The sequence below is a fragment of the Pteropus alecto genome, unplaced genomic scaffold (genome assembly GCF_000325575.1).
Source record: "Pteropus alecto unplaced genomic scaffold, ASM32557v1 scaffold75, whole genome shotgun sequence".
Lineage (NCBI taxonomy): Eukaryota > Metazoa > Chordata > Mammalia > Chiroptera > Pteropodidae > Pteropus > Pteropus alecto.
Window position 1 is genome coordinate 21321118 of NW_006440638.1, and position 21176 is coordinate 21342293.

At 34.0% G+C, this 21176-nt stretch overlaps 1 protein-coding gene across 1 annotated transcript in view; it reads left to right on the forward strand.

Moving 5' to 3' along the window:
• DNAH12 (dynein axonemal heavy chain 12) overlaps positions 1–21176 on the forward strand; it is a 200616-nt gene that overhangs the window by 143713 nt on the left and 35727 nt on the right. The window contains 6 exon segments of the mRNA XM_025050737.1: positions 134–375; positions 1425–1572; positions 2103–2248; positions 17985–18199; positions 18808–19000; positions 20290–20482. Of these exon segments, the coding sequence (XP_024906505.1) occupies positions 134–375; positions 1425–1572; positions 2103–2248; positions 17985–18199; positions 18808–19000; positions 20290–20482 (1137 nt within the window).

Below are 21176 nucleotides of genomic sequence, written 5' to 3' on the forward strand. Positions count from 1 at the left end.
TTTGTATAATTATAATAGGTAGTAAGTGTATATGTAATGATAAACATTTTTAATCCATAATATCTCTAAAGGATTATATAGATGTCGGCTTTACAGAGTACATATCACAGCTGTATAAATTGTTCCCAAACAGGTAGTGGCTCCTAAGAAAGCCCGCTTAACAGAAGCTCAGAAGTCCTTAGCTGAAACAATGGAGCTTTTGAATCAGAAGAGAGCAGAATTGGTAGAAGTTGAAAATCATTTGGAAAACTTACAAAGAATATTTATTGAGAAAACTGATGAAAAGGCTCGTTTAGAAGATCAGGTAGAACTCTGTGCTAAGAAACTTGAAAGAGCCTCAAAATTAATTGGAGGACTAGGTGGAGAAAAATCAAGGTCAGATTTCTGCTCATTTTAACAATATTTAAGAATGTCAGGCTTGAATATGTGACTTTCTTTGTGTATTTGTTATTATTACTGATTTTAAAATGGCTGGTTGAGAATGTAGGACATTGTACAGGCACCTGGCCAGGCTTCACCAAACAGAATATCAATGTCAGGAATATTGTTTGCAACTTGCTTTCAAATGTTTCAAAGAGAGAGACAGAGACAGAGACAGAGACAGACAGAGACAGACAGAGACAGAGACAGACAGACAGAAGCAAATAAGGCAAATGATAATTTTTAATCTAAATGGTATGTGGGTGATCACAGTATAATTCTTACCAATTTTATGTTTGTTCAAAATTTTCGATAATAAAGTGTTGTGGAGAGAGTAATGGATGTATGGCTCACTTTGTTGAAATTTATTTCAAAGAAGATATAACCGGCTTGATCTAACAAAGCCAGTTAGCTTTCTTCTATTTATTTATCCTGAGCAGCCAGTTATCTCATTAATTAATTATACTTGTTGAATGAATTGCTTGATAAGATAATATGTCTTTGACTTTATAGTACAGATTAGATGATTTTGGAATATACCTTTTTATTGTAAAAGCTTCTTTAAGATAAAAATATCAACCCTATCAGTAGTAGGTTAGCTTCTATACAACTTAAATATAATTTTGTAGAGTGAATTACAAATATCTCTAGGCTTTACAGACTAACAGTAAATACTGAAACAAATAGCAGAGCCACTAGACCAAATTGACTTGAAGACAATTATTAGACAAAATGCCGGCGTTCTTTTTGTTTTTGCTTATTCTGAAGGGCCAACTCCTGCAAGAAATGCCTAATATTTTAATAATGAAGTGTAGATTGTCATTTGTATAATATAGATATGTTATAGCGTGTTAGTACTAGAAGGGACCTAACCTCTTCATTTTATAGATAAGCAAGTACTCAACATTTCATGGCTTTTTGTTTTATACCAGAAGCCCCTTTTCCTTTCAATTATTGTCTTCCAACATTCTCTGAAGCTATTTTGCTTTTGATTTATCTCACAGATGGTCTCAAGCTGCAGATGACCTTCAGATAGTATATGAAAATTTAATTGGTGATGTTTTAGTATCAGCAGGAGTAATAGCCTACCTTGGTGCTTTCACTTCTGGCTTTCGACAAACATGTACAAAAAACTGGAGCATGTTGTGCAAGGTAATGTTTTTATATTTCACAAATTTCTTTTTAAAACATTTAAAGTTCATTTTAGGATATTTGGGTTGGGGGGAAGATAATAAAGACAGAGAAGGGAAGAAATAATTGAAAACTTGGGGTCTTTCTTTTTTGGCTTCTTGTTTGATCAATAAAATACTTTCACAGTCCAACTTTCTTTTTATATATTTTATTTTTTTACTTAAATATTTTTTAAATTTTTTTATTACAGTTGATATTCAACATTATATTAGTTTCAAGTGTACAACATAGACATTTATATAACTTACAAAGTGATCCCCCTGATAAGTCTAGTACCCACTTGCCACCATACGTGGTTATTAACAGTATTATTGACTATATTCCCTATACTGTACTTTACAGCCCCATGATAGTCCAACCTTCCATTTGTTTTTTTTTCCTGTTCTTTAGAGTTATTAAATAAAATGTAATGACAAATCAATATTTTAATTTTAAAATGTTCCAATCAACAAGATGAAAGAAAACATCAGATATTTGTTTATTTCTTACAGGAGAAAAAAATCCCATGTTCAGAGGAGTTCTCATTGAGTAAGACCCTGGGTGATCCAGTAAAAATTAGAGCTTGGAATATTGCTGGATTACCAACAGATACTTTCTCCATAGATAATGGAGTGATTGTTGATAACTCCAGGCGTTGGTAAGGAACATAAAGTATATATTTTTCAATGACTTTATTTGAAAGTTTTCAGACATAGAGAAAAGTAGAAAGGATTTTAAAGTAAGCACCCATAAAGCTATTACCTCCTAGATCCTGAGAGTAACATTTTATTATTCTTGCTGCTTTATCAGATATTTATTCACATCTCTATCCATTCATCAGCTCATCCTTTTTTATGCATTTTAGCATAAGTTGCAGGCGTAGGTATACTTCCCCTCAGTATTTCAGCATGCATCTTCATTAATTAAAGTTCAATATTTGTTTTTTCTTTTGAGTTAGAATTTACATACAATGAAATATACAAACTCTAAGAACACCATTCCATGAGTTCTTAAAAAAATGTATTGTGCAACCTAAACCTCTGTCAAGATACAGAACATAACTAAATCCCAGGAAGTTTTCTTATGTCCTCTGCCAGTAAATTCTCGCCCTCACCCCACTGTAGGAAATTCTTATTATGATTATTTTCCACCATAGGTTAGTTTTGCCTATTCAAGAACATCATATAAACTATTCATACTGTATGTGCTCTTTTGTGCAAGGCTTCTTCCATACAGCATAATGTTCCTATTTTTTGTTGCTGAGTAGTATTCCACTGTATGAATTTATCACTGTTTATGCATTCTCCTATTGCTGGACACCTGGGCTGTTTCCAGTTATTGGCTATTCAATGTATAGTACCATCAAATTATTATAACTTGATAATTTATGCAATTTCATGGATATCTTTTTTAATTGCTATCACTGATAGTATGATAGCTATATGAATTTTCCAAATGGTGTTTAGTGTTACTCTTTCATTTACATTACTTTGAAAAACTTGGGAAATTACTCTTATCTGAGAAATAGTTTCCTGTAAATGGTTATTTAGTCACATCGTTATCTAATTTTAGCAGTCTTTTTGTGGGACCATACTATGGTAGGCACTATTGAACTCATATTCATGAAGTACTGTTGTAAGCATCCTATATCCTCATAAACTCCTGTGAGTTAAGTATTATTCCATTTTACAGGTGAGGAAATTGAGGCCCAGAGTGATTTAGTAATTTGAAATTTAGTAAGATAACTGAATTAATAAATGGTCAAGTCAGAATTTGAACCAGGGCAATTTAACTTCTAAATTCTTGTTATTAATTACTAGGTTAAGAAAAATGTGAAATAAGATACCACATTTACTATCTTTAAAACTATAATTAAAATTTCAGTCTTCTTGGAATATGAGATACATTAAAGATATCAGGAAATCTTACATTCTAAAAGTTTGAATTATCATTTGTTTATATTCTTTGGAAACTTTAGTAGATACTTCAAGACATCTAAGTATCCTTTATATTGATAGTATTGTTTTAATAAAATAAAGATGTGCGTAATCGTATTTTGAGTGTCTCTCCACTCAAAATTTTACCTGACAGAGAACATCCTTAGGCTGAAACTTCTACACAATTAGTAAAATTTATTATAATCTGAGAAAATATATTTAGCTATTTAAAAAGTCTGTTCTCTGGTAGAGCAGAGAAAGTTCTATTTAACAGAATATTAGACCCTGATTCATTATTAATTATATTTTAGAACTATTTTCCATTAATTTGTCAGCCATTCTGATTTTTTTTTAAATTGCACTTCAGAAAGTGCTGTTAGATATCTATAAGTCTTAATTAAAATTTAATTAAGTTTTCCAGGTTGTATGTAAAATGAGGAAAACAATCTGTCATTTTCTGACTCTTCTAATAAAGTAATATTCCAATAAAGTTAGTCTTTGTACTTGTTATTTTTGGACCAGCTAGTCAAAAGGCCATGATCTGGGTAAGTTTTGAGGGATGAGTCTCCATCCTTATATCCCAGACTTCACTTCTTGCCACTTGGGTCCAGTGTAGTCACCTGTGGCTATCATCCTTCTTGACACTAATCTAAGTGGCCACAGAGGCTTAATCTCTCTGTATCTCCTGACAGCAAAACTCAGTAATATAGCTAATGTTTACTCTTTTGGTTACTCACTTTAAACTAAGTGTACCTCAGAGAAAAGTTGAGCCACGAGGCCTCTGGAAGGTGAAAATTGGACTCCTCACCCCCATCTTTCCCTCTCTAGCTGTAAAACCTGTCTTCTGTGTTATTTTCTGCACAGCTGCCTCATTAGTCTATCTTTGATGATATGCTGACCCTGTTTTTCTATGCATATGGCCATTTACTACAAGAGCCTCAGTTCCTAACTTTACAAAATATATCGGTTGAATAATATAGATTAACCTTGAATAATATAGATTAACCAGGACCATCAAGTCTGACTTCAAATTCCTGTAAGAAAAAAACTGATTGGCTGAGGGCCAAGCCATTATAGTAACAAACATGGGTATTGGAGATCAGGAGTGTAGTTCTCAGAAAAAGAGTCAAGATCTGGGAAAGCAGTGTGCTTTTTACAATTAGGACTTTGGTGTTTGCCTCGTCTTGCATCTTTGGATGTGATGAAAGGTAAGGATCTAATTTATTTATTTTTTATAATGATAGCCATTTACCCCAGTATTGTTTATTGAGTTATCCATCCTTTCCTCACTGATTTGTAGTGCTACCTTTGTCCCTTCAGTCTTTCTTTTAGTGAGGACTCATAAATTGATCTGAAAATGTCTTTGTTTTCCTCCTCACTTTTAAAAGAAATTTAAGTCAGGTTTATTGAGGTATGACTTATAGACAGCAAAATTCATCCATTTTAGATATACCGTTTTATGAATTTTGACTAAGGCCTATGGTCATATGATCCCTGCCACAGTCAAGATGCAGAACACTTGCAACCATTTGAGGGTTTTAAACATGGGGGTTATATGACCTTTTTTCCATTTTTTAATTGAGATATAATTGACATAATGCTCCTGATTTGTAATAAGAATATTTATACCATTTATACTTAATGGAATTATCGATACATTTAGATTTAAATCTAAACCACCTTGCTAGTTCTATTTGTCTCTTCTGTTCTTTATTCCTTTTATCTTCTTTTTTTTGCCTGGCATTGGATTATTTAAATTTTTTATGATTCTGTTTTATCTCCACTATTGGCTCATTGGTTATACACTCTCTATATTTAGTGTTTGCTCTAGAGTTTACAATATCCATCTTTAATTTATCACTAAAAATTTTCAAATAATAACATACTACTATACATATGGTATAAGAATATTTCAATAGTATAGTTCCAAATACCTCTATCTATTATGCTGTTGTATATTTTTCATTTTCATATGCTATAAATTCCACAATCCATTGTTAGTACTTTTGCCTTACACAATAATTTATCTGTTAGAGTGATTAAGAAAAAATGTCTTATATTTAGCTTTATTTTTTCCCTAATTTTGGACTTCTTAATTTCTTTGTGTTGCTGTTTGGTTTCATATTTCTTCTGTCTGAAGAATATTTTAAACACTTCCTGTGAACACAACTGTTGGCAGTTAATTCACTCAGATAGTTTTTATTTCATCTTTCTTTTGAAATATATTTTTTGCTGGGTTTATAATATTTTTAATTTAATAGCCAATATTTAAAGCATAAACTATTTTTATTTTTATTTACTTTTATTTTTTATTAAATTTATTGGTTAATACAATTATATAGGTTTCAAGTGTATAACTCAATAATATATCATCTGTATATTGTATTGTGTGTTTACTACCTGAAGTCAAATCTCCTTCAGTCACCATATATTTGAACCCCTTTACTCTTGACTATTTCCTCCCTCTCCCCTTACTTTCTGGTAATCACTAAATTGTTGTCTGTGTCTATGAGTTTTTGTTTGTTTATCTTGTTAGTTTTATATCCCACATATGAGTGTAATCATATAGTTCTCCACTTTTTCCATCTGACTTGTTTCACTTAGCATGATTATCTCTAGACCCATCCATGGCGATGCAAATGGCAGTATTCTATCTCTTCTAATGGCTAATAAATATTCCATTGTATAGATGTACCACATCTTTATCCAGTCATCTATCGAAGGGCATTTTGGTTATTTCCATGTCTTGGCCACTATAAATAATGCTGCAGTGAACACTGGGATGCATGTATCTTTATGAATAAATGTTTTAAAAAATTGGGGGTAGATACCCAGAAGAGGGATTGCTGAATCATAGGGTAATTCTATTCTTAATTTTTTTTGAGGAACCTCCATACTGTTTTCCGTAGTGGCTGTACCAGTTTACAGTCCCACCAGCAATATATGTTCCTTTTTCTCCGCATCCTCTCCAACACTTGTTATTACTTGTCTTGTTGATAACAGCTGTTCTTACAGGTGTAAGGTGATTATCTCATTGTGGTTTTGATTTGCATTTTCCTAATAGCTAGTGAAGTTGAGCATCTTTTCATATGTCTGTTGGCTGTTTGTATGTCTTCTTAGGAGAAGTGTCTGTTTAGGTCCTCTGTTTCTTTTGTTTCATTGATGGTTTCTTTTACTGTGCAGAAGCTTTTTAGTCACCATACACCAAAATTAACTCAAAATATATCAAAAACATAAATATAAGACCTGAAACAATAAATTACATAGAAGAAAACATAGGTACTAAACTCATGGACCTTGGTTTTAGAGAAGATTTTATGAATTTGACCTCAAAGGCAAGGGAAGTAAAAGCAAGAATAAATGAATGAGACTGTATCAAACCAAAAACTTATGGGTTTAGAATTCTGAGTTGATAGTTTTTGAAGTAGCTTTTTTTTTCCCCCTTTAAAGATGTCGCTCCGTTGCTTCTGGCTTGTACAGTTTCTGATGAGAAGTCTGCTTTTAATCTTATTTTAGTTCCTTTTCATGTATTGTGTCTTTTTTCCTCTGACAACCTTCAAGTATTTATCTATCTTTAGTTTTTAGCAGTGTGATTGTGATGTGTTTAGGGGTTTGTGTGTGTTTTCATCTTGGTATTTTTCCTGTTTGAGGTCCTCTGAGCTTCTCAAATCTATTTAATTTTCTCCCTCTTCTCTTTCTGGGATTACTTACTTTTGTGAGTCTTCTTGATTTTGTCCCAAAGCTATTGGATGCTCGGTTTTGCTTTTAACACCCTTGTATATTTTGGGTTTCATTCTGGCTAATTGCTATAAAACTATCTTCAGTATAGTTAGTAACTATATTAACTGATTCTTTTCTTAGTTGTGTTGAGTCTTCACACAGCCTGTGAAAGTAACTCTTTAGACTTGACGTATTTTTTATTTATAATATTTCCATTTAACTCTGTATAGTTTCATCTCTCTGCTAAAGATCATTTCTTCAGGCATATCGTCCACACTTTTTACTAGCTCTTTTACATTTTAATCACTGTTATTTTTTAAATCTGTATTTTAAAAAGTATTTCCAACATTTGTGTCATCTCTAAGTATTTATGTTAGTCTCCTAAGAATGTTTTAGGGTCTTTCCTTGCTTATTTAACTATCTTATAATATTTTATTTAATGTCAGATATCATGGGTCTAACAGTAGGGACTGAGCTAAATGGTGTTAATTCCTGGAAATGGGCATGCCTTTCTTCCATCATGCCATCGGTGCAGAAGTTTTAGTCCATCTACTCATGAAATGAACTGGTTTCAGTTTCGTTGTTGCTATAGTAAAGTTCAGGAGACTAGAGGCTTCAAATTAATCTATTCATGTGTACATACTTAGAATGAGAAGTAGGGTTCTGGAGTGTTTTTCTCAGTGTTAAGAGTTTTACCTTCAGCTTTCAACTGTTTCTGAATGCCCATGACACAGAGGGGTTCTCTCTGTACATTTTTGCTCTTACCCTGGAGGTAGATTGCTGTTGCTTGGTACTCCATGTTAGGTGGTTTTGTGGGTAGAGTGGAGGTTCTCTATTATTCTGATTCTTAGTCTTAGGAAGGCCTTGTACATGTGGGCCTTCTAACTAGGACTTTTTCAGCCTTTCTGCCTCTCCTTCCTATGACAACTAAATTCTGCCTTCTACCTGTGGTTGGTCTTGAACAGGAGTTTCCCACCCTTTTGCTAGAGTAAGAGATCTCTGCTTGGTAAAGGTTGGTAAAGGTACAATGTTATTAGCCAAGACATTTTCTTGCTCCCTATCCCTGCTACCGTGGAGTTGCTTTTCTTTTGCTCTTGCTCCAGCTGCTATGTGTGTTTTGTCCTTACTTCTTCCAGGATTCCCAGGCATATTATTGGCCCAGTACATGTTAATTTACCAGCTTGGAGTTTCCTGGATTATGTAGCTAGTGTAAACTTGCATCCTACACCTGCTTGAAATGTAGACCTATGGTTATAAATTCTCAGGGGACGTTTTCCCAGCTGGAGTGAGACAGGAATCAAAACCTTTCCTTCTTGTCTCCTAATGCACAGAGTTGGATTTTTTTCTATCTGTGATTTCACTAAGGCTTTTGTGGGTTTAAGATTAATACAGGGGTCTCAGTTCCAGCTTCTTACCACATCTGAACTCAAGGAACCCCTAAGTTATTAGAAGTGATATCTCCCTAAATCTAGTTATCATTTCAGCTCACATACTTACTACTCTAGAATTCAGTTTTGTCTGTGTTTCTGGCACCCGTGCTTTTCTGTATGTATGTATTATATACATATATATCTCTTAAATGCATGTTACCTATGTATTTTTTAAATGTCATATTTTATCCACCAGTACTAGGTAGCTGGAGGATTTTCAGGTCATTTAGCCAGTCATGCCACTGGAACCATAGTTTATAATTAATCAATTCTTGTTTTGCTTACTTAAATTTCTAGAAATTATCTGTTTCTAATATTGCGCAGTGGTTGAGAGCAGTACAGACTTTGGTTTCAAGATATTTGGATTCAAATTTTTCTCTTATCACTTTCTGTCTTGAGATTTTGGTAACTTACTTGACTTCTCAATGCCTCAGGTGCCCCATCTGTAAATAAGGATAATAATAATTCCAACCTCATAGGAATGTTGTGAGAAAGTGCTGCACATGATAAATGCTCAATAAATGTTAGTTTTTAAATAGTTATCATCTTCAAATCCTCATTAAATGTCAATACCTCAAATTCTGTCTTTGCTTACTTTTTAATCATGATGAAAATACTTACTACGCTGCTTTATTATTGTTTATTAACACATCAGTCTCGCTACTTAGTAGTAACGCTTTGTTTTTCCCAAAATTACTACCTCTGTCAGAAGCATAAATGTATAATGCTTTTTTCTTCAGACTTTCCAAGGATCTCAAATATAGGCTAAAATTATTTTCACACTAACAATAAGGTGCATTTGGAATACAAATGCCATGGCATGGTCTTATCTCTCTAATGAATACAGCAACTCAATATTCCAATTGTATTTGTAATACTTATGCAAGGTTGTATTAAGTAGGAGTTCGATTTCTTTTAAAATATAAAAGAATCTCTAGTTATCACATTACAGAGAACATAGATTTGGGCATTACCAAGAACATTGATTAGCATTAAATGTTAATTTATAGAAATTGTTACTTTTTGCAAGGGAAACAACAAATACTGTATTTTTCTTTTTTTTAAATTTATTGGGGTGACATTGGTTAATAAAATTATATAGGTTTCAAATATACATTTCAATAATACATACGTATATTGCATTGTGTGTTTACCTCCCAAAGTTAAATTTTCTTCCATCACCATATATTTGACCCCCTTTACCTTTATCTATCTCCCTCTGCCTCCCTTTCTTGTATTTTTCTAGGAATAAGCATATATACAGAAGGAAAAAAGTCCCCTTAAATAGATTCTTGGTACATGTAGTCTAATTACTAGGCAGCTTTTAAGCAGTTGTATGTAAAATAACTTTCTTATTCCCAGAACTCATTTCTTCTGTTTACTGTGATAGCAAAAGTAGATTTTAACTAGTGTCTGGACCTTTTTGAAATGCTTTCAAGGGATTTCAGTGCAATTTGAACTGAGAAAGAAAGTAACCAAGCAGCTAGTATTAGATTGTTTTGTCTTTTGGAAAGTAAAGAAATAAGAACAAAGTTATCTGGGAGTAGTTGATTAAAGAGCTTATTTCGAAGCAAAGGAAAGGGGATTTTATCCCTTGAAACAGAATGTCTGGGAAAGCCAAAATGACATGAAATAGGAACTCTTCTTTCTGCGCTAATATTTTTAAAAGATAATTTTATGCACTATACCAAATACAAGTGGAACCTGAGACAACATCATCACTGAAGAAGAGGAAAGCACATCATATTTTGAATATCTGAAACTATGAATTATGTTTTTTTCCCTAAGGTCTCAGGCCAGTGCTTTCTTTGTGTGTTGTTTTTTTAATTTTTATTTTTCAATTGGAGTTGACATTCAGTATTATTTTATATCAGTTTCAGGTGTACAGCATAGTGGTTAGACATTTATATAATTTATGTCTAATGTAGTTATTACAATATTATTGACTATATTCCCTATGCTGTACTTTACATCCCCATGACTGTTTTATAGCTCCGAATTTATGCTTCTTAATCCCTTCACCTTTTTCACCCATCCCACCAACCCTCCCATCTGGCAACCATCAGTTTCTTCTCTGTATCTCTGAGTCTGTTTTAGTTTTGTTTGTTTATTTTATTCTTTAAATCCGACATATAAGTGAAATCATATGGTGTTTGCCTTTCTCTGTCTGACTTACTTCACTTAATATAGTACCATCTAGACCCATTAGTGTTGTCACAAATGGCAAGAATTCACTCTTTTTATGACTGAATAATATTCCAATGCATATATGTACCACTTCTTCTTTATCCAGTTGTCTATTGTTATGCACTTAGGTTGCTTCCGTATCTTGGCTATTATAAATAACACTGCAGTGAACATAGGGGTACACATATCTTTTTGAATTAGTGTTTTGGTTTTCTTCGGAAAAATATCCAGAAGTGGAATTGCTGGGTCATAAGGTAGTTCTATTTTTAATTTTTTGAGGAACCTCCAAACTGTTTTCCATAGGAGCTGTATCAACTTGCAATCCTACCAACAGTGCACTAAGGTTCTCTTTTCTCCACATCCTCGCCAACACTTGTTTTTTGATTTATTGACGATAGCCGTTCTGACAGGTATGAAGTGATATCTCATTGTGGTTTTAATTTGCATTTCTCTGATGATTACTTACATTGAGCATCTTTTCATATGTCTATTGACCATCTGTATGTCCTCTTTGGAGAAATGCCTATTCAGGTCTTCTGCTCATTTGTTAATAGGATTTTTTTTTTTTTTTGGTGTTGAATTGTGTGAGTATTTTATAAATTTTGGATATTAATCCCTAATCAGATATATCACTGGCAAATATCTTCTCTCATACAGTAAGTTTTCTTTTCATTTTGTTAATGGTTTCCTTTCCTGTACAAAAACTTCTAAGTTTCATGTGGTCCTATTTGTTTATTTTTCCTTTTGTTTCCCTTGCCCAAGAAGATACATCAGAAAAAATATTACTAAGAGCAATGTCAGGGAGTTTACTTTCTATGTTTTCTTCTAGGAGTTTTATGGATTTAGGTCTTACATTTAAGTCTTTAATTCATTTTGAGTTTATTCTTGTATATGGTATAAGACGGTGGTCCAGTTTCATATTTTTTTGCATGTATCTGTTCAGTTTTCCTAACACCATTTGTTGAATAGACTGTCTTTACATCATTGTACATTCTTGCCTCCTTTGTCATAAATTAAATGACTGTATAGGCGAGGATTTATTTCTGGGCTCTCTATGCTGTTCCATTGAGCTGCGTGTCTGTTTTTATGCCAGTACAAATCTGTTTTGATTACTATAGACTTGTAGTATAGTTTGCTATCTGGTAGGTGATACCTCCAACTTTGTTCTTCTTTCTCAAGATTGCTGTGGCTGTCTGGGGTCTTTTATGGTTCCATATAAATTTTAGAATTATTTGTTCTAGTTTTGTGAAAAATGCCTTTGCTATTTTGATAGGGATTTCATTGAATCTATAAATTGCTTTAGCAATATAGACATTGTAACAATGTTAATTTTTCCTACTCATGAGCACAATATCTATTCGGTTTATTTGTATCTTCTTCAATTTCTTTCTTCAGTGACTTATAATTTTCTGAATATAGCTCTTCCTTGGTTAAATTTATTCCTAGGTATTTTTTTATGCAATTGTAAGTGGGATTGTTTTCTTAATTTCTCTTTCTGATAGTTCATTATGATATGTAAAAGTGCAACTTCTCATTTCTGAATATTAATTTTGTATCCTGCTGCTTTACTAAATTCATTTATCCCTTCTAACATTTGTGTGTGTGTGTGTGTGTGTGTGTGTGTGTGTGTGTATGTGGAATCTTTCAGGTTCTCTCTATGTAGTATCATGTTATCTGCAAATAATAACAGTTTTATTTATTCCTTTCCAATTTGGATGCCTTTTATTTCATTTTCTTGTCTGATCGTTGTGGCTAGGACTTCCAATACTATGTTGAATGAAAGTGGTGAAAGTGGACATCTTTGTCTTGTCCCTGATCTTAAGGAAAATGCTTTTAGATTTTCCCCATTAATTATGATGTAGGTTATGATTTTGTCATATATGGTTTTATTATGTTGAGGTATGTCCCCTCTATTTCCACTTTATTAAGAGGTTTTATCATAAATGGATGCTGGATTTTGTCAACCACTTTTTCCGCATCTATTGATATGATCATATAATTTTTATCTTTTCACTTGTCACTGTGGTGTATCACATTAATCAATTTGCAGCTATTGAACCAAATTTGCATCTCAGGAATAAATCCCATTCGATCATGGCATATGATCTTTCTAATGTATTGCTGAATTTGGTTTGCTATTTTGTTGAGGAATTTTGCATCTATGTTCATCAAAGATATCTGCCTATAATTTTCTTTTTTTGTAATGTCTTTGATTTTCAAGCCAGGGTAATACTGGCTTCATAAAAGGAGCTTGAGAGCCATTCTTCCTCTTGAATTTTTTGAAATATTTTGAATGTTTGGTAAAATTCACCTGTGAAGCAATTCGGTCCCAGATTTTTATTTGTTGGGAGTTTTTTGATTACTGATTTGATTTTGTTAGTAATCACTCTGTTCAAATTTTCTGTTTCTTTTTGATTCAGCCTTGGAAGATTGTATGTTTCTGAGAATTTACCTATTTCTTCCAGATTGTCCAATTTGTTGGTGTATAATTATTCATAGTATTTTCTTATAATCCTTTGTATTTCTGTAGAGTTACTTATCACTTCTCATCTTTCATTTCTGATTTTTTTAATTGGGGTCCTCTCTCTTTTTTTCTTGATGAGTCTGATTAAAGGTTTATCAATTTTGTTTATCTTTTCAAAGAACCAGCTCTTGGTTTCATCTATCTTTTGTATTGTAATTTTTTTTTAGATTCTATTTCATTGATTTTTGCTCTGATCTTTATCATTTCACTCCTTCTACTCACTTTGGGCTTTGTTCTTCTTTTTCTAGTTCCTTTATCTGTAAGGTTAGATTGCTTCATTGAGATTTTCTTGTTTCTTGAGGTAGGCCTGTATTGCTATGAATTTCCCTCTTAGGATGTCTTTCACTGTGTCCCATAGATTTTGGGTCATTGTATTTTCATTTTCATTTGTCTCAAGGTAATTTTTGATTTCTTACTCGATCTCATTGAAACTCATTTATTGTAATATGTTATTTAGCCTCCATGTGTTTGTATATTTTTTGTTTTTTTTCTTGTAATTGATTTCTAGTTTCATACCATTGAGATCAGAGAAGACGCTTGATATGATTTCAATCTTAAATTTATTGAGACTTATTTTTTGGCCTAACATGTGGTTCATCTTGGAAAATGTTCCATGTGCACTCTTTTGAAGTGAACGCTCTAAAAATATCAATTAAATCCGTCTGGTCTAGTGAGTCGTTTAAGGCCACTGTTTCCCTGTTGATTTTCTGTCTAGACAATCTTTCCATTGTTGTTCATGGGGTGATAAAGTCCCCTACTATGACTATATTAATGTTGATCTTTCTCTTTATGTCAGTTAATATTTGCTTTATATATTTAGGTGATCCTGTGTTCAGTGCATAAATGTTTAGAAGGATTTTATCCTCTTTTTAGATTGATTCTTTTATCATTATATAATGCCCTCATGATAGCCTGTGTTTTAAAGTCTATTTTGTCTGATGTAAGTACTGCTACTCTCGCTTTTTTAAATTTCAATTTGCACGAATTATCTTTTTTCATCTCTTTACTTTCAGTCTGTGTGTGCCTTTCAATTTGAAATGGATCTCCTGTAGACAGCATATGTATGGGTCTTGTTTTCTTATTCATTCAGCTACCCTATGTCTTTTGATTGGAACATTTAATTCATTTACATTTAAAGTGATTATTGATAGGTACATAGTTATTGCCATTTTATTATTCGTATTTATGTCTCCCGCCCCACCTCAGCCCCAACCACCTTCTTCTTCTTCAAGAATTCCCTTTAACATTTTTTGTAATAGTGGCTTGGTGGTGATGAATTCCTTTACCTTTTTCCTGTCTAAGAAGTTCTAACTTTCACCTTTAATTTTAATTGATAGCCTTTCTGGTAGAGTAGTCTTGGTTATAGGTCTTTGCTTTTTATCAATATTTCATGCTGGTCCTTTCTGGCCTAAAAAGTTTCTGTTGAATCAGCTGACAATCTTATGGGAGTACCCTCGTAAGTAACTAGCTGCTTTTCTCTTACTGCTTTTGGGATTCTCTCTTTGTCTTTAACCTTTAGTATTTTAATTATGATGTTTCTTAGTGTTGGCCTCTTTAGGTTCATCTTGTTTGGGACTGTCTGTGCTTCCTGGACTTATATGTCTATTTCCTTTACCTGCTTAGGGGAGTTTTCAGTCATTATTTCTTCAAATAGATTCTCAGTCCACACCACCTTCCCCTGCCTAATTGATCATGCATGTGCTCTCTCTCTCTCCTTCTCTCCCTTTCTCCATCCCTCCTCCTTCTGGTACCCCTATATACAAATGTTGTTATGCTCGATGTTGCCCCAGAGGTCCCTTAAACTATCCTCATTTAAAAACTTTTTTTTATTTTTGCTGTTCTGATTGGGTGTGTCCTGCTATCATGTCCTCCAAATCACTGATTCAGTCTTCTGCTTTATCTAATATGTTGTTGTTTCCTTCTAGTGTATTCTTCATTTCTGAGTGGTTCTTTTATTTATTTTTTATTTATGGTTTCTATGTTCTTTTATTTATTTTTTATTTTTTTTGAGAGCAGGGCAATTTTTTAATTTTTTTTATTCACTTGATGTAATTTATATAACTTCCAATTTTATATATTTGATCCCTTTTAACTCATCTACCCCCCACCCCCGACTCTTCCCCTACACCCTGGTTCTATATTCTTTTATATCCTTACTATCTCTTGGTTGAAGTTCTCACTGAGATCATCTATTCTTCCTCTATGTTCATTGAGCATCCGTATAACCAGTATTTTGAACTCTGTATCTGGTAGGTTGCTTGCCTCCATTTTACTTAGATTTTTATGGAGTTTTCTCCTGTTCTTTCATTTGGGACATGTATTTTTGTTTTCTCATTTTGGCTGCCCCTCTGTGTTTGTTTCTATGTATTAGATAGATCTGCTATGTCTCTGAGTCTTGGCTGGGCAGCCTTATGTAATAAGTGCCCTGTGTGGCCCAGTGGCACAGTCTCTTTGATCACCTGTGCCAGTGCTCCAGGAGAGTCCCTCGTGCGGGTTGTGTGTGCCCTACTGTTGTAGTTGAACCTTAATTACTGTTGGCACATCAGTGGGTGGAATTGACTCTCAAGCTGACTGTCTGAGGATTGGCCATGCCTACAGAGTATGAGCTGCTGTGTGGGGGCTGACCCCATGGAGTGGGATGCACCACAGCAGGCTCACGTGCCTGTTGAGAATAGTATTTTGATTGTGGAGCTAATCAGGTGGTGCTCTGTTGTGGTCTGATGCCAGCCTCCAGGTGTGTTGGTCCTGGAGCCCCTTAGAAGGGGCTCCCATGCAGGCCAAGGCTAGCCACTGCCTGTGACCAGCTCAGGGCTGCCTGGTAGAAGGTACAAAGCTATCTGCAGATGGTCACTGTCTATACTGGATCTGGAGGCTCATAGGAGAGGCCACCTGTGAACCGAGGCCAGCTGCAACTAGTTCCAAGCCTGGGGCAGCTCAGCAAAAGGCCCAGGGTACCCCAAGGCCTGAGGCTGCCTGCCAGCTATCCATAAGACTCAGCAACTGAAAGAGCCTTGGGCTGTATGAGAATATGGTAAGGTGGTGTCTTAGCAAGTCACCAGAGTGGGGCAAATGGTATTGCCCAGGTTAGTGCAGATTCAGATATGATGCCAGTGCTAAGCCTGTGACCACTAGCAAAAGTCTCAGATCACACAAAAGTTAGCCACAATCTGCCTTGGGCCACAGATCCCCAAGATTTGTTCAAGAAATACTGCAGCTTGGGTCAGGGCTGGTTTCACACCACCAATAATGTCTTTGAAGGTGTGCTGGTTGATTGTTGCTGAAGGATCCTCCTGCCAAGAGTGTGGGGGTGGTTCTTGTTGCCTAACCACAAAAATGCCTCTAGCAATGAGAGAGTTATGGGGGCAGGGTTTCAGGGAGTCACTAAGATGGATCTCATCAGGCCAATGCAGATTCAGATTTGGCTGTGTAGGGAGAAGGCTCAACACAGTCAAGATGGCACCCACCTCTAGGCTACATAAGAGGAGGGCTTAAAGCAGGGATAATGGTGGCTGTCCCTCCAGCCCTCACCCTGGAGCCATACAACTCAGTCTTTCCCTGTATATTTTCGATGCCTCCCAAGCGGCTGTCCCTCTGCTGGAGCCCAGGATGAATGCCTGTGAGCAAATGAATCTGTGCACTGGCCCTTTAAAAGGATGTCTGCATTTCCAATAGCCTTCTGTCTCACCCAGATGGTCAGAATCTCTGTTGGTTTCCACAGTCACATTTTGTGGGGACTCTTCTTCTCAGTACTGGAAACTTGACTGGGAGCCCTGGTGTGGGGTTGGGCACCCTCACTTCTCTGGGGAACTTTACAGCCAAGATATCCCTCCTGGTGCTCAATCACCACATATAGTTGTGGGATCAGCCCATTTCACACCTCTGCCCCCTCCTACCAGTCTCAGTGTGGCCTTTTCTTTGTATCCTTAGTTATAGGAGTTTTGTTCAGTTAGTCTTCAGATGGTTCTCTAGGTTGGTGGTTCTAATTTAGTTGTAATTTTAATGCAGTCATGGGAGGAAGCAAACACAGTGTTTACCTACCTCACTATCTTGACTGGAACCCCCATGAATCATATGTTCTTGAACACAAAGTCTTTACCATACTTAAACAGAAAAAATTTCTAAATAGATCTCACATATATACCAGACTAAACTTGGGTACTTAGTTTATGGCTCTACCCATAACCTAAGGAAATCCATTATAAGCTAGTAGATCTCTTACTTTAAATTATCAGATATATAGAATTATTCTTTATAGTATGTTAACAGATGTTATATATTAAAATTACCTTGAAGACAATGTGTTATATTGGAAAGAGTACAGTTTATAGGTTTATAAGATCCTCCTTCTGACTTTGAACTAATTTTGTAACCATGGAACTTTGGGCAAAATACTCCCTGAGACTGAGGTGTTTTGTTTTTTTTTTTAATTTCAAAAGTAAATGAGAATAAAACTCCTTCTCACTATTTTCTCACAGGACTTTTGTGCAGATTAATCCTGATAATGTATGTGAAACACATTGTATTTGTTTTTAAAGAGATTTATTTAAATCTCAACATCTATTTATTCTCCTCAGAATTTTTCTTATTATATTCTAGGCCATTAATGATTGACCCCCAAGGTCAAGCCAATAAATGGATCAAAAACTCTGAAAAAGAAAATCAGCTTAGTGTTATTAAGCTGTCAGATTCAGACTATATGAGAACACTGGAAAACTGTATTCAATTTGGAACTCCGCTTCTTTTAGAAAATGTTGGTGAAGAACTGGATCCATCTTTGGAGCCTTTACTACTTAGACAAACTTTTAAACAAGGTAAAATTCAATTAATATTAGTTGGTAGAACTGAAAGATGATTGTATTATCTTTGAGGCTTATCTTGGAGGCAAGAAAAGCACTACAGAAATTTATTAATATTGGTTAATAATTCAGAACATCTGTGTCTTTGTTATGTGTGAAAGTAAATTTGGAATAAGGAATGAACTTTGTTCAGATATTCTAAAATAAATACCTTGCCCTTCCTTCATTTCCTTAACCACTATTATCTAGACTGTTATTCAGTAGAAAATATAAAGAAGTTGAAGCCAGCCTGAAATTCTTTTATCTTCTGACCATGGGCCACACAAAGTACTTTTTAAGAGCTTTAGTCATATACAAATAACTTTGGAATCATGACTGAAAATTGTAAGTAAGATCCAAAGGAATCTTGATTTAGAAGGCTCCATGACAACAGAGAAAATGTCTTATACTTCCTAGAACTAATAAGTCCTGCTGTATAATTGCTTACTTGCCTTTGTGTCTGTGACTTTCGTCACACCTATATTCTACTTTAAATTACTGGTAACCTGGGAAAGCCCTGAACATAGGGGGAAGGGCTGTGTAACTTTGGCTTACTTACTAGTCATTTGTTTTCTGAAATATAGGTGGTGTTGATTGCATCAGACTTGGTGAGATTATTATTGAGTACTCCTTTGATTTCAAGTTTTATATTACCACAAAACTGAGAAATCCACACTATATGCCAGAGCTGGCTACAAAGCTGTCTTTGCTCAATTTTATGATAACTCCAGAAGGACTTGAAGATCAGTTACTAGGTATTGTTGTTGCAAAGGAGAGGTATGTATTTTCTTAGATGCTTCCAGATGGCCTATAGAAGAATATTTGTAGGCCATTAATACTTTTATGTGATTATTTCCAAACCTTGTCAAATTTTATATTTTGTTATTATAAATTAAATCATATATAATCCTTTAAACAGCCATTCTATAAAAAGTAAGTTATAAGTCAAGCATGTTATATTGGGTCCTTAGTATGGGTAGTAGATTCAGGTGACATGTCATAATTTCTGACTTATATCTCATTGTTTGAACAAAACATTTCACCCCTAGGAATGTGTAATATAGGCAAAATCAGAAACATGTTCAAAGACATATACGGAATGTTAATAATACTTAAGATAAAAATGAAAGGTAGGATACAGAACAATATACAGTATGGGTAATATTTTGTAAAAAAAAGTTAATGTATAAATGGATATCCATATATACAAAAAAAGATTGGGAAAGAATACACCAGAATTTTAACAATGATCATCCCTGGGGGTACTAAGATTATGGATAATTATTATTATTTTCTTCATAACTCATGTATTTTTTCATTACTAGCATGTGTAATTTTTTTAATGAGGAAAATATACCTGTAAGATCTACTAGTAAAGAATTGCTCCCTGAAGGAAATCTTTGATTCCACCTTGAAGCTTAATATAATATTATCGAGTAGTTTATTACATGACATTAAATTATAAGTGAAAATATGTAACCATGAGGTATATTTGTTACTTCCAGTATTTGAATCCCACTTGTATAGTATCCAAAAGCGAACCATGTCATAACATATTCTATAACATAGTGAATTATGTTATTTTGAAGTTTCATACCATCTTTACTAATATGTTTAATGCCAATTTTGTTTTTTACTTGAAGAGCCAGTTGGATGACAAATCATTCTTTCTATGTCTGCTATTGTAAATGAGATTGAAAATGAGACTGAATAGGACAAAGTCAAGGAATAAATAAGAAGCTTTATACTCTGAGTTTCTTCTACATTCTTATTCTCACATTTACTGGCTAAGCCACATGGATAAACTTAACATATTCTTAGAATTACTATAGTAGATTATTGTCACATTTTACACACATACGATTAATGCTTGTTTTTGCTTGAATTTCTCAATTTATTATATGAATGGAAGTAATTTTTTTCCTTATTTATCATAAAGAGATTAATCATCTTTGTGTTACATGTGTACAAAATTATTAAAATGTCTACAAAATTGTGATATCTAATTTTTAGATATGAATTTAGATAAAATACAAATTTAGACTAAATGTTTCTATCTTTTTTAGACCAGAATTAGAAGAGGAAAGAAATGCTCTTATTCTTCAGTCTGCAGCTAATCAGAAACAGCTAAAAGATATAGAGAAAAAAATTTTGGAAACATTGTCATCTTCAGAAGGGAACATTTTAGAAGATGAAAGTGCAATTAAAGTCTTAGACTCTGCTAAAATGATGTCCAATGAGATAACAAAGAAGCAGCAGGTGAAAAGAGAATCCTAGAAATCTTTTGATTAAGATTCCAGTTTACTCCTAGTCCCTGAATAAAGTGCTGTAGTAGGCTTACTGGAAAAGTAAAAGAATTCATAAAATACCAAAACATAGAAACTAATTTTAAACTCACAAGAGAATATATCTTACTATTGAGTTATTCAAAACCTGGTCTGATCTATATGGTATCTCTACACCGAAGAAATAAATTTAGAATGAAACTTTAAAAAATATGTTTTTTATTATTGCATAAGTAAGTGAAGCTAGTAAGGTTCATCCAAATTTAACTGACTCTTCACCTGAAAACTTGAGTTTGAGAATTTGGCTTGCCTCTGTCCCTGGTTGGAGCTTAAGATGTGTGGAGGTAGTTGCTGGTTAATTGGACAGTAAATGCTTCTAGGAACTAATAAGGATGTTCTTCTGAGAATGCCTAGTCATTTTTCAGAGAGAAAGGTATGAGAGTTGAGGGTGGAAGGTAGAGGAAGGAAGACAAGTGGTCCATAGCCAATACTATATTAATTGTAAATTCATCTATCACAGCCAAATGGCATTTTTATATTCCATATTTTTAAATAGAATCCCACAATGTTATAGGTAGAAGAGGCCTTAGCTATCAGTCATCTTTTGCATTTCATGGTTAAGAAAACTAGGGCCCAGAAAGAGTAGTTGAGGCCCAAGCTCACACAAT